This window comes from Ailuropoda melanoleuca, chromosome 8 (assembly GCF_002007445.2).
Source record: "Ailuropoda melanoleuca isolate Jingjing chromosome 8, ASM200744v2, whole genome shotgun sequence".
Taxonomy (NCBI): domain Eukaryota; kingdom Metazoa; phylum Chordata; class Mammalia; order Carnivora; family Ursidae; genus Ailuropoda; species Ailuropoda melanoleuca.
Genome location: NC_048225.1, coordinates 58,889,127 through 58,901,464, shown reverse-complemented (window position 1 = coordinate 58,901,464; position 12,338 = coordinate 58,889,127). Strand labels below are relative to the sequence as shown.

At 48.9% G+C, this 12,338-nt stretch overlaps 2 protein-coding genes across 4 annotated transcripts; one reads left to right on the top strand and one right to left on the bottom strand.

The window, feature by feature from the left end:
* Window positions 1-5,657: 5,657 nt before the first annotated feature.
* Window positions 5,658-6,568, bottom strand: TIMM10B (translocase of inner mitochondrial membrane 10B). The gene is made up of 3 exons (XM_002924972.4): window positions 6,438-6,568; window positions 6,167-6,262; window positions 5,658-5,994 (listed from the first exon to the last, which is right to left on the bottom strand). The coding sequence occupies exons 1-3, from the start codon at window positions 6,477-6,479 to the stop codon at window positions 5,818-5,820; spliced, it is 315 nt and encodes a 104-aa protein (XP_002925018.1). The 5' UTR covers window positions 6,480-6,568; the 3' UTR covers window positions 5,658-5,817.
* A 64-nt stretch (window positions 6,569-6,632) lies between these two features.
* Window positions 6,633-11,527, top strand: ARFIP2 (ADP ribosylation factor interacting protein 2). Of its 3 annotated transcripts, none has more exons than XM_034666483.1 (8): window positions 6,634-6,776; window positions 7,557-7,697; window positions 7,956-8,052; window positions 8,793-8,911; window positions 9,089-9,310; window positions 9,837-9,994; window positions 10,143-10,317; window positions 10,640-11,527. In XM_034666483.1, the coding sequence occupies exons 2-8, from the start codon at window positions 7,599-7,601 to the stop codon at window positions 10,922-10,924; spliced, it is 1,155 nt and encodes a 384-aa protein (XP_034522374.1). In that variant the 5' UTR covers window positions 6,634-6,776; window positions 7,557-7,598; the 3' UTR covers window positions 10,925-11,527. The 3 variants fall into 3 exon arrangements, with proteins under 3 accessions (XP_034522376.1, XP_034522374.1, XP_002925019.1); XM_002924973.4 differs by having other exon boundaries at window positions 6,637-6,776; window positions 10,758-11,527; XM_034666485.1 differs by lacking the exon at window positions 9,089-9,310 and having other exon boundaries at window positions 6,633-6,776.
* The last annotated feature ends 811 nt before the right edge of the window (window positions 11,528-12,338 follow it).

Genomic DNA, 12,338 nt, shown 5'->3' with positions numbered 1-12,338 from the left:
TGAACAAGGACTGCACCTCTTTCATTCACCTCTGCATCTGCAGGGCTCAACAGTGTTGGCAAATACACTCGGTTATTTGTGAAGTACCGAATAAATGGACAAAAGTGGGGCATACCCAGAAAAGGAAAAACAGAGTCCAGAATTAGCAAGATGTGTCTGCGCACCAGAAATAAATCGGTCCTTTTATAACCAAGGGTAAGATAATCAAAACTGAGGAAGATGAGGCCAGAGAGATCTCCTGGGACCTGGTCAGAGAGCCTCAGTTGTGATGCTAAAAAGTCTGCAGGTGATGGAAGGTGTTAGGTAGAAGAGTACCATTATTTTTGTATTTTGCAAGAACCACTCTCAACCAGTATGGAAAATGGATTGGTAGGTGTCTCCTGATAGCCATTCTCCTCCTCTTCCTTAGTAGCAGAACTCCCAATTTCTAACTGGGTAAAAAAATGACTGGCAAGAACAAAGTGACATTTCCCAGCCTCCCTTGTAACAAGGTCTGACCACATGACAAATTTCTGATGTGCAACTTTTCAGATGTGTCTTAAAAGGAGGAGGATATACCCCTTCACCCACTCCCTGCTCCATTCTGCCCTAGGTGTTTGTGTGCAAAGTAAAGCTCCATCCTGGGTCGCATGATTGAGGGTCATACCTTTGATACAAGTAGAAAGCTGAGGAGTAGCTTGGTTCTTGGATGACCATGATGTCACGCCAGTCTTGGATTAGATGTTTACTTGAAAGAGAAGTTTGTGAGTCACTGTCATTTTTTGTCTCTGTTACATATACCTTAGCTAAATGCTAACTAATCAAAGGGGTCCAGGCTCAAGGAAGAAGCTGTTAGATGACTGCTGCCGTAATCTATACAAGAGCTGATCAAAGTTTGATCAAGCTAGTGACAAAGGACATGGAGAGAAGAGAAAGGGTTCAAGAGATTTAAGCAGAATTATAATGCTTAGAAATTGAGTGGAAATTAGAATGACTGATTTGCCCCAGATGGAAGCTTTCAGGTGTTGACTTATCTGTGAATATTAAGGGCAGAAGATACCATCCAGTGAGATTAGGAATGAAAAACACCTCTAAATCATTGGCAAAATGTTAAAAGTTAAATGCAGACTTATTTCTGTCTCTTCTGATATTAAGCCTTTCTCTTCCTATGTAAATAGTAGACCGAGCTGGGAGGAAACTGAAAGATGTTCATTCAACAAATATTTACCAAGCACATATTATGTGCCAAGCACTGTGATAAGGGTACAATGGTTAGCAATACAGCCATGGACTGTGACCTCATGAGGTATGTAATTACCAATTGTTAGAAGTGCTACATGCCATAAACATGGAAAATTATGGGAGCTGGAGTCTGGGAAGTTATTTGAAGAAATAACATTCACGCTAAGTACTCAAGAATGAGCAGAAGTTAAGTAGGTACAGTGAGGGGAAAGCACTGCAAGGCAGGAAATGGGGCAAAGGCCTGGAGATGGAATGGTAGGGGAGAGGTTAGAAGAACAGAGACGGCAAAGTGGTGAGAGCAGGGAGAGGGAACAAGTGAGGTGTGGTTCCATTCAGTTCAACAAACAGTACAGATGGTCCAGTGTTTGACAGTCGATGATAAGATAAAGCTGAGGTGGGCAGGGGCTGGATCACGCAGGGTCTCAGAGGTCGCATGTAGAATGCGTTTTTATCCTAAGAATGGGAAGCGGAAGTGGATATGAGGTAAAGTAGCAATTGCAGCAATCCTGCTGGAAAATTGTAAAAATGGGGAGAAGCAGACAGAATCAAGGGATATTTAGAAATGTAAGACGTAAACACATGGGATTTGGCAACTGAGTGAGGTTTCTATCCTCTCCACCTGGAGGAGTACTAGGTAAAGGAGGAAAGCTGATGAGGAAAACATGCTGAGTTGGGATGTTTTAGAGACACCTAAGTGGGAATGTCAATCAAGTAGCTCAGAGGAGAAATCTGGGGAGGCACCAGTAACTGAAGCTGAGTGGGGAGGACACAACCCTAGAAAAATGTCTGAGAAAGAAGAGGCCCTAGAGAAACGTTTAGTCATAACGGCTGGAAGCAGGTGAGCCTCAAGGGAGGCTATAAAGCTGTGGTGAAAGTAGTAGTAGAACCATGAATGGAATCACAGGCACCAATGAATGATTGCCAATGACGAGGAACTAGTCAATAGTACCAGATACGACTGAGAAGCGAGGTAAACTGAGGACTGGGAAATTCATGGCTGAATTCAGGGATATGAGTTATTTGGTGGGCCAGGGTGACCTCATCAAGAACAATTTCAATAGAATAAAGATTGTATAAGTCAAAACAGACTGGATGGAGGAATGGGAATGGAGAGCGCCACAGTATCCAACTGTTTTAAGAAGTTAAGCTGTAAAGTGGAAAAAAGAATAGGATGGTAGCTGGAGGGGAAATAAGGTAGTGGTTTGTCGTAACAGAGGAGTCATAAGCATGTTTGAACAATGATGAGAATATAGTAAAATAGTTAGAAGTCAGAGATTCCCAAAGAAGGAAGGGCTGGGATTCAGATCAGGAATAGGCATTGGCTTTAAGAGGCATGCTTGCCCTATTTAGATGGAGGGAAAGAGAGAATGATGCTGATATAGGTGGGTGACCACGTTTGTTGTGAGATTTTGTGGGAACTCCTGACAGCTTCTACTTTTACCTATGAATTTAAAAATAAGGTTACCTGCAGGAAACTGAAGAGAATAGTAAGGGTAATAAGAGGCTAAAGACTGTTGATTTGAAATAATCACTGCAGGGAGCAGCAGAGACTGGAAAAATCTAGTGGGATTATAGGGGTTGAGACTCCATTTTACGCCGATAACCATGAATTCATAGTGATATAAATCTGCTCTGTAGTGATTTCCTTGGGCTTTTAGCTGTCCAAATGCAGACACAGACAGATATCTCATTTTATCTGAGTCCAACAAAGAGATGACAAAGAAATTTAGCCTGCTCCCAGAGAATTTAAGCAGGACAGGGATCTAAAGACAGATGTTAATGGAGAGAAGGTAGAATCAATGGCTTGAATGCTCCAGCAAAATCAAAGAATAAAGGAATACATCAATAAACAAAGTAGAAGGAATACAGTCAGTAAATAAGATGCTGGTAATAGTGTTTTAAAGATGGAGCAGTTTGGGGTAATGACAATGGCCAGGACATAACTAAGGGAGTGGGTGGCTAAGAAAGAGTGGAAATCATGGGAGACTGAGTCAAGAAACTAAGAAACCAAAATACTGAATGGAGTATCAAGGGGTTATAGGAAGTATTAAGGGGTTATAGGAAGACCAAGGGCTAGCTATTTCGAGGAAAGTAGGAGAGCAGTGGTTACTAAGGACAAGTAATGAGAGAGGGTGGTATAGTTCAATAGGCTCAAAGGCATCAGACTTTGCAAAGGAGTAGGCAGTTAAGTTATGAAGCCACAGTGGCAAGAACACCAACTGTCTCCAATATGTATTTGTGATAAGAGATAGAGCTTTGTTAACATTTATTCCCGTGTTGTGCTTAAGACATCACACTGCTCTCATTACGCCAATGGGTATCACTTCATGGCAAGACCCGAGGGAGACGTCAGTGACTACAGGAGATGGGTAACAGGAGTAGGGTTCTTCTCCTAAGTACTGAAAATGTTTATAAACAGAGAGGAAAGAAGAGGTTAAAAACTTAAAGGATTAACTGATGGATTACACTGAGGGCTACTTGTTTTTCCAAGCCTAGGGACAGGCTGGGTGCAGATGAGCAATGAAAGATAAAACTCTGGAAGTTCAAAGAACATAGCCTTAGAGTGAAGACAAATCTTGTTCTTAGGCCTTCTCCAGCAAGTAGAAATTATGTGACATGGAAACACAGACAATTCACAATGGAAATTTACTCCAAGGATACACACAAATATCCATGTGGAAGAGTCCTCCCACCAGCAGGATAGTATTCCAGGTCTCCATTCCCGTCTTGGAATTGGTTAAGTTCACAAGCTGTTTTAGCTGCAGTTATACTTTCCAAGGAGAGAACTTTATTGGGTAGACACAAAGCCACTCTGTAGGGAAGTTCCTGGTCAGCAACTTATATGTTCCTACCAAAACCTTCTGTTCAAGATATAGGAGCTAGAGGCAAAAAGCTGTTTGGAGCCACTTCTCTCAAGAGGTAACTATGTATAAGACAGGGTTCTGGTACATTCTGGATTGCTTCCTCATCCATTAAGTGGAGATAATATCTCTTGTAGTTTTGCTACAAAGATTAAGATAAAGTAGGACATATTTCAGTATCAGAACCCATACAAATTGGGTGGCTCAATGGATATTTTGAGAGGCAGTCTGGTGTGGTAAAAAGTACATGGATTTTAAAGTCAGATCTGTATCTATAAGGGTCTGCTACTAGAGAATTTCACCTTTTTGATCCATACAGGGGAGAAAAATGTCTGCTCTGTGGGTGGTTGTAAAGAGTTTTTTTATTATTGTGGGAGCCAATGTCTAAGCGCTTCCATTTCCTCTGTAAAAAATGAAACATGGTCACCTGATGGGAATAGTTGAATGTGAAGTGGAGGATAAGGAGAACAGTATGAAGGTGTAAAATAATTGCCATGGTGATTAGGAGATGAAATACACCAGGAAGCCACAAAGGGCTTCTCGTTGGTAGTGAGGGCTCAGCTGAAGTTTGAGACCTTGAATATTTACAAAGCTGTGTTTTTCTCTAGCAGTCTGAATAGAGGAACAGAAAAAATAAAACAGCTGGAATGATATAAAAAAGACAGAAGGGAGGCAAGAAAATGCAGTGATAGAGCGATAGGCCATTCAGACTGCTGAATACAGAAGTAAATTTCACAAGGAGGGCAATAAATGAAAGAAAAATGGAGAGGCTCAACATGGAATAACAGAACAGGGACAGTGGGAAAAATGTAGAGTAGAGGATGGAAGAGCTGAAATTACAGACATGCAGGTAACAATAAAGAAGTCCCAAGTATTTGCTTTATCCCTTTTTCCCCCATAACCACCACAGCCTACTTCTCCCTTGGGCTTCTGTCATTCAGGTCTGGCTATATTGCAGAATATGGTCCCCCAAGTTTCCCCCTTCTGACTCCTCCTGAAGGCAAGCACACAGACCTTCCTTGTGTAAAGGCTTTACCGCTCATCCTGGGGTAGAAAGAAAATAGTAAGAAAGTAACAACTTGGGAAAATGGTTGAAGTTCCAGAGCACCCCAAAATTCTTAGAGGTTTTATCTCTGTTCTGGGGACACTGACTTTCCAGGGGGCACGGTCTAAAAACCCTGTCATTTCTTGATCTGTTGTCCTTAGTTATCTCCTCCTTTCACTACATCTAGCAGAATATAGAGTCCACAAAAGGAGTTATGAATAAATGCACACCTAGCTCACAAATGAGCCATTTAAGTCAAACAGATTTAAGTGAAGGACCCGTAGAAAGAGGTTTCATTTTCTCTTCCATCTGGGCAGGAACCAACTTCCTGTTGATGTTACTAACATTAAAATTGTACCCACAGACCTTGCTTTAACCAAGTGCCTGGGAATGTTGAGGTTTTCCTTCTACACACAGAAGGCAATTTCTCTACTGCCACGGCTGAGGCCAACAGATATGCACTAACTGACAGAATAAAGGATGGTGCCAATAAAGTGGGCAAAGCTTCCCCGCCCAGAACATAAACCAAAGAGAGTAAAAGCGGGTTTATTGGCTCCAGGAAAAGGAGCAATAGTACCCAGCTCTCAGGCAACCCTTCACTATAAATACAGGCTGCATCGAGCCCAAGGTCCCTTGGCCCCTTCAGTCTGAGTGTCCATTCAGCGCCTCCCTTCCAGGGGATGCGGAGGGCTAGCTGCCTGATGGTGAGGTTCCAGACGGTTCAGCAGCAACACCTGGCCCAGTTGAGGCGGCCTCGTAGTCTGCGATGCGGCGCTGTACCAGGGCAGGCATGAGCTGCACGTAAGCGGCCATGAGGCGGTGGTTGGAATGGATCAGCTTCCCAGCACAGCTATGCAAACAGGCCTCCTGGAAGGAACACGGGGTGAAGCAGAGGCCAAAGACGTGCTGTCGGGTCCGTCTCCTTCCTTCCCATCCCTAGCCTAGGGGCGAGGGGGGTGGAAAGGCCAGGGCCAGAGGTCGGGGAAGCTGGGGTTGGAACAGTCTACGGCGAACCTCCCTACAGAGTTCCCCACCTAACCTCCTCAGCATCCAGAGCGCGGTGGTGCAGGCTGGGCACGCAGCGCTGGAAGCAGAGTTCCGTCATCCGATTGTAGACCAACAGGAAGTCCCGCAACTAGGAGAAAAGGGGACAAAGAACTCAGCGGTAAGGGGGCACCTCGAGGCCGCGTCGCTCGAGGTTTCCCAGGATCACGCGCACAGCCCGACGTTCCCAGCCCTCGGACATCCGGCCAAATGCACAAGGACGCTAGCTGAACTTATGGCCCTGCAGCGACTCAGCACCCACTCACGTTCCTCAGCTGCTGCTGCTGCTGTTGCTGCTGTGGCTCCATCGCGCCACAGGCGCGCGCTACGTCACTTCCCCGCAGCTTCTTGGTAACGCCCCGGACGGAAGTGCTCTTTTCTCCCTCCCCAGGGACTGAGGGGTTGGCTTAAGGATCGTCCTGCCCCCGGCTTGACATCATTTCCGCCCTTATAATCTGCGACGTGGCCGGCTTCTTCTGCCCGGGAGGGGACGTCACTTCCGCCGAGTCCCTGACCTGCTGCTAGGATCGCGACGGGAACTGGAGCCCGAGGTCCCCGCGCGGCCCGGGCCTGGCGCCCTGAGGGGAAGAGCGGCCCGGCCCGAGGTGAGAAGGACATACTTGGGCGAGGGGAAGTTGAACGCACGAACCTGCCATTAGCGAAAGATGCCACTGAACCCTGGGGAAGGATGAGGACACACCTGATGCCCAGGTGTATGGGGGGGGCGGAGACTAACACACCTGGGGGACATAACTGACTTTGGAAGGGATCACTATGTTCTGGGAAGAAGAGGCTTTTCCCAGAGGCCAAGAACATACATCAACTGATTCAACTAAGGCCTGGGGGGGAGGGCCCGAGGAAGAGGAGGTGCATTTGATGGAGGAGGGGGAGACCACCTGAAGGAAGGGGGAAGAAACACCGAGGGAGTGTGAAAGACCAAGCAATGGAGAACATACCTGAATGGAAGGAGTGGGCTCCTGAGCCTTGGAAAGGGGTTAATCTGGTGGGAGGAAACAGCTGCATGGGGATAAGTTCCAAGACAGCACAGACCTTCACTCTCTTGGTCACTGCTGTGACCTCAAATAACGCATGACACATAGTAGGCACTTAATAGATGTCTGTTGAATGATTTAATGCATGAATGATCACCTGAACCCGGGTGGGGCTGGGGGTTCTTGAGAAGACATCTGGGGCCTGGATGTGAATGCGGAAAGATACGCACCTTGGAGGGGAGAATTACATATCCATGAGAAAAAAGGAGTAGTGGCCCAACCCCAGAATACTCAAGTCTTAGGACAACCTCTAAAATCTCTGAAATGGTGGGGGAGACCTTTCTTTCTGGAGTACTGGCCAGTTTCCAGAAATGTCTGTGTTGGTCTTTGCAGGGCGCTGGGGTGGAGACTTTGACTCCAATCCCTTCCCTAGCCATGACGGACGGGATCCTAGGGAAGGCAGCCACGATGGAGATCCCCATCCATGGGAACGGTGAAGCTGGGCAGCTTCCTGAGGATGATGGGCTGGAGCAGGTGCTTCTGTTTGATTCTTTTCCATATTGTTTCAGTTTAGGAATCCCAAATCATAAGCCCTGGGCTCTCACCCCATTCCATTAGTTTTCCCCTAACTTATCTAACTCCCTCCAATCTTTTTACAAATCTTCATTCTGATTCTATGCAGACTTCCCTTGTGTGCTCTCTCTGTGATGCTTCAATCCAAGCTTGTTCTCACCCCCCAAATGCTTCAGCTGCCCCAATGTTCCTGAAGCCCCCCTCTTCTCTGGCCTATAGGACCTCCAGCAGGTGATGGTGTCAGGACCCAACCTCAATGAAACCAGCATTGTGTCTGGTGGCTATGGGGGCTCTGGTGATGGACTCATCCCCACAGGTATGAATGATCAGAACAGGAGAGGAAGCTTGAGTGGAGAGAGGGAGAGGAATGGTTCGGGGGAGTATAGGATATGTCTAAGATAGTTTGAATTATGTCTGGAGATCTTGGGAACTTCTGCTAGTATAAGCTCTATGGACTGTCCTTAGCCCAAGACTAGAGCCCAGGGTTGTCCAACTGCTCCCACTTGCCATTTAGCCCCTGAGATGTGACCATTTGTCCTTTCTCTGCTTCTCCCACCTGAATCACGTTAAGAACTCCGTTTCACGGAAGTTCTCCCTGCCCTGGAGCTTGAGACTGATTTGGAACTCTGAAACTTCTCAGAGTTTTGCTTTAGACTCTAAAGTTTAGAGAAGCAACTATCCTTGAATTGCACACTGACTAGGATTCCACATGAGAATGTCAGTGAGGTTTCCTGTTATCAGGACCCACCATGCTGGACCTCCCACCCCATTCTCAGCATATTTTCGTCCATTTTCTCTGCCCCTGTACACCAGCAAGTCCCTCCCCCCACTCTAGCCCCCATCACCACCTCAGAAGGAGGCCAGATGTATATTGGGATTTGGGTCTCAGGGCACAAGGTATGAGTTCTTCCTAGTGAGTAGGAGAATCTCATTGTCTCTAGTTTCTGCTACTTCAGAGAAGTCATTTCCATATGCAGGGTGGGAGGTATGGGTGGAGCCACAGAAATGTCTGGTTATATCTGAGAGAGGCTGGTGTCAGAGAACTTGGTTCTTTAGGGTCTGGCCGCCATCCATCTCACAGTACCACTCCTGCTGGCCCCGGAGATGAGGTGGCTCGGGGCATCGCTGGAGAGAAGTTTGACATCGTCAAGAAATGGGGCATCAACACATATAAGGTGGGATTTAAGCACTTTTCTCTTCTCCCAAACTTCCCGTGGGTATCTTTTCCCCATCTTCCAGATTTCACTATCCCATCTATGGCTGAGACTAGGAGTGTGGGGATGCTAGGGTAGATACTTGTTGGGGGGGCAGGGTGCTAGGGTCTCTGACCTATTCCCCCACTTCCCAATCAGTGCACAAAGCAGCTGTTATCAGAGCGATTTGGCCGAGGCTCCCGGACTGTGGACCTGGAGCTAGAGCTGCAGATTGAGTTGCTGCGTGAGACGAAGCGCAAGTATGAGAGTGTCCTGCAGCTGGGCCGGGCACTGACAGCCCACCTCTACAGCCTGCTGCAGACCCAGCATGCACTAGGTGACGCCTTTGCTGACCTCAGCCAGAAGTCCCCAGAGCTTCAGGTGCCTTGGTCAGGCCAAAGAGGGTGGGGGGACTGGGCCCGGGCCCTCCCAGGCAGTCAGCCCTCAGCCTCCCTCCCTCCCTCCCTCCTGCAGCCCAGAGGGAGAGCCCCTCCAGGGTAGGCCCAGCCCTACCCCCAGCAGCATTCACCCGTGGAGTCAGCCTAAGGGTTTGTACAGAGGTTCAGAAGTTGGAGGGTTGGGGGAGGCGGCACATTAGATGCCTCACAAGTAACCTTTCTCTGCATCGGTGCTCGGCCTAATCAGAGCCCCTCCCTTGCCTGCTGCACTAGCTTTCCCTGTTCTAGTCCTGTGAACTTATCTGAGAACCCCACTCCCACAGTCCTACCCCAGCCATTCCTGGGGTGGCCCCACTAACTTTCTGGCTAAGAGAGCCTTGCTGGAGGCAGTCCTTGGTTGTTCCAGTTTCCATGGCTGTTTCCTCCCTGGGGAGGAGGGGAATGAGGGCCCTATAGCTTTAGTCAGGTAGGAACTGTTGCTCAAGGCCTGTCCTCCCTTCTGCCCTCAGGAGGAATTTGGCTACAATGCAGAGACTCAGAAGCTGCTGTGCAAGAATGGAGAGACACTGCTAGGGGCCGTGAACTTCTTTGTCTCTAGCATCAACACATTAGTCACCAAGACCATGGAAGACACGCTCATGACTGTCAAACAGTATGAGGCTGCCAGGTGTGGGCACCAGCAGGGCCCAGGGTTTTGGGAGTTGGCTGGCATGGGTAGAAGTTTGAGCTTTGGGGTCATAAGATTTGAGGAGGGAAAGGAGAGTATGTGTGGAGGACACAGGGGTGGAGACCAGCCTGTATCACCCCTTCTCCAGGCTGGAATATGATGCCTACCGAACAGACTTAGAGGAGCTGAGCCTAGGTCCCCGGGATGCAGGGACGCGTGGTCGACTTGAGAGTGCCCAAGCCACTTTCCAGGCCCATCGGGACAAATATGAGAAGCTGCGGGGAGATGTGGCCATCAAGCTCAAGTTCCTGGAAGAAAACAAGGTGCCAACCCCACCCCTTTGACCCCAGCCCACCTTCCCATCTGTAACACTGACCTTCTACCCCTAAGACCCTCCCCATTACTGGATGCGGGAATGCAGCCTGGCTAAGGTGTGGGATCTTCCCCCAACCCTTTCAATCCCTGGAGCTTCCTAGTCACCCGCCCTCCAATCCCTGGCCCTTTTCTGTTGGAGGATTTGGCTGCTGATCTCAGGAACATAACTGGGAAAAATCATCCCCTGAGCTGGGGTACCAGAACCCCAGGCCCAGCAAATCAAGTCAGGTTTCTCCCATCAGACTGACCCTTATCCTTTGGCTCCCTTAGTGGAGGTCAGCCCCCACCCTAAAAGCACCATCAGAGCAGAATCCATGTACCCTGGTCTGGGCTCAGGCTCAAGAAGGGCATCTGAGTCCAGTCTCAGCTGACCCTGCTGGACCCCCAGATCAAGGTGATGCACAAGCAGCTGCTGCTCTTCCACAATGCCGTGTCCGCCTACTTTGCTGGGAACCAGAAACAACTGGAGCAGACCCTGCAGCAGTTCAACATCAAGCTGCGGCCTCCAGGAGCAGAGAAGCCCTCCTGGCTAGAGGAGCAGTGAGCTGCTCCTAACCAAAGCCGGCTATCAAGAAGGACATTGGGAGAGGCAGTCCCAGGGTGGGGGAGATTGGACACGGAACATCCCTTGCCACCTGCCTCTGGCTTGGGTTCCCTTTCCCTGGCTGGGGCCCAATACCAGTTTTGCCCACACTGCTGTGGGTAGGGAGGGGGCTTGCAGGCCCAGCAGCTGCTGCCCTGTCCTTTATCTTCCTGGCCACTGGGCTTCATTCCCAGATCTTTTCCTTCCACTCCACAGCCAAAGGCTATGACAGAACCACTCCCTGGCCAATGGCATTACTCCTCAGGCCTGTCCCCAGCTCCTGGGGTGTGCCCCCTGACCAATGGCAGAGCCTCAAAAGGCCCTGTCAGCCAATGGCAGCTCTTCTTGGGCTCCCCTGGGCCAATGATGTTGCCTCCAGTACCCTTTGTCCCTCCTCTATGCGTCCCCATTGCAGAGAAGGGGACTGGGACCAAAGGGGTGGGGATAATGGGGAGCCCCATTTCTGGCCCTGCATCTGGATGGGCTTCCCCTCACCTACCCACCCAGTTTAATTGTGCTTAGAGCCCTGGAAAATTGGGACCTAGCACTAGGAATAAACCTTTCATAAAAGCAGGCCCAGTGAGGTCAATTTGTGGGGGGCTCTAGGAGGGTGGGCTGGGTGAAGAAATGCTCAGTCTAGTCATACGCCAAAATCCTGTCAAGCCAGAAAAGCAGACCAAGATAGGTGGAAGTCACAGGTTTCAGGAACAGTCGGAGAGCCTGCTCCTCCCCCAGCCCCAGCTGGAGCCAAAGCTTTATTTGCTCTTTAGGCCAGCCCCGAGAAAGCTATGGCCTTAAGAGCACAGGACCTAGAGGGGGTTGGGCCCGCTGACCTTCATCATCCATTCATTCATACAGCAAATATTTACCGAGTGCTTTCATTTGCCAGGCACTGCTCTGGACCCTGGGGATACATCAGTGAATAAAACACAGTCCCTTCCCACATTGCTTATGGCCTAATGGGGGATAGAGACAAGTAACCAGGCAACTACAATGCAGTGATGAGTACTAGGATACAGAAGTTCAGGGAGCTGTGGGAGTGCAGAGGAGGGGCATCTAGCCGAGATGGGTGGAGATGGGCTATCACCTTGAAACTAAGACCTGAATGGCAAGTAGTCATAGGCAAAGAATAGGGAGAAGAGCCACCGAAGCAGAGAGGCCAGCATACGCGAAGGCCCTGATAGGACTTGGGAGGAATTCAGTTTGGAATGAAAAGTGAAGGGGGAGTGGCTAGAGGACTACAGAGGTGAGGCAGTGAGGGGTCACACTGGGCCTGTTCAGGCTTATGATAAGGACATTTGCCCTCAGGAGAAAGGGAGCCGTAAAGCTTTTTCAAGCACGAGTTGGATGGCATGGGAGAAATCTAAAGTTGAGGAAAGTAGTGCG

What these genes read in the sequence shown, in the direction of transcription:
- ARFIP2 (XM_034666483.1), top strand. Translation starts at nt 7,599, where the DNA reads ATGACGGACGGGATCCTAGGGAAGGCAGCCACGATGGAGATCCCCATC. An exon ending in AGGATGATGGGCTGGAGCAG is followed by an intron (nt 7,698 to 7,955) that starts GTGCTTCTGTTT and finishes TCTGGCCTATAG; the next exon opens with GACCTCCAGCAGGTGATGGT. An exon ending in AAACAGTATGAGGCTGCCAG is followed by an intron (nt 9,995 to 10,142) that starts GTGTGGGCACCA and finishes CCCCTTCTCCAG; the next exon opens with GCTGGAATATGATGCCTACC.
- TIMM10B (XM_002924972.4), bottom strand. Translation starts at nt 6,479, where the DNA reads ATGGAGCCACAGCAGCAACAGCAGCAGCAGCAGCTGAGGAAC. An exon ending in AGCAGCAGCAGCTGAGGAAC is followed by an intron (nt 6,263 to 6,437) that starts GTGAGTGGGTGC and finishes CTTTTCTCCTAG; the next exon opens with TTGCGGGACTTCCTGTTGGT. An exon ending in GCGCTCTGGATGCTGAGGAG is followed by an intron (nt 5,995 to 6,166) that starts GTTAGGTGGGGA and finishes TGTTCCTTCCAG; the next exon opens with GAGGCCTGTTTGCATAGCTG.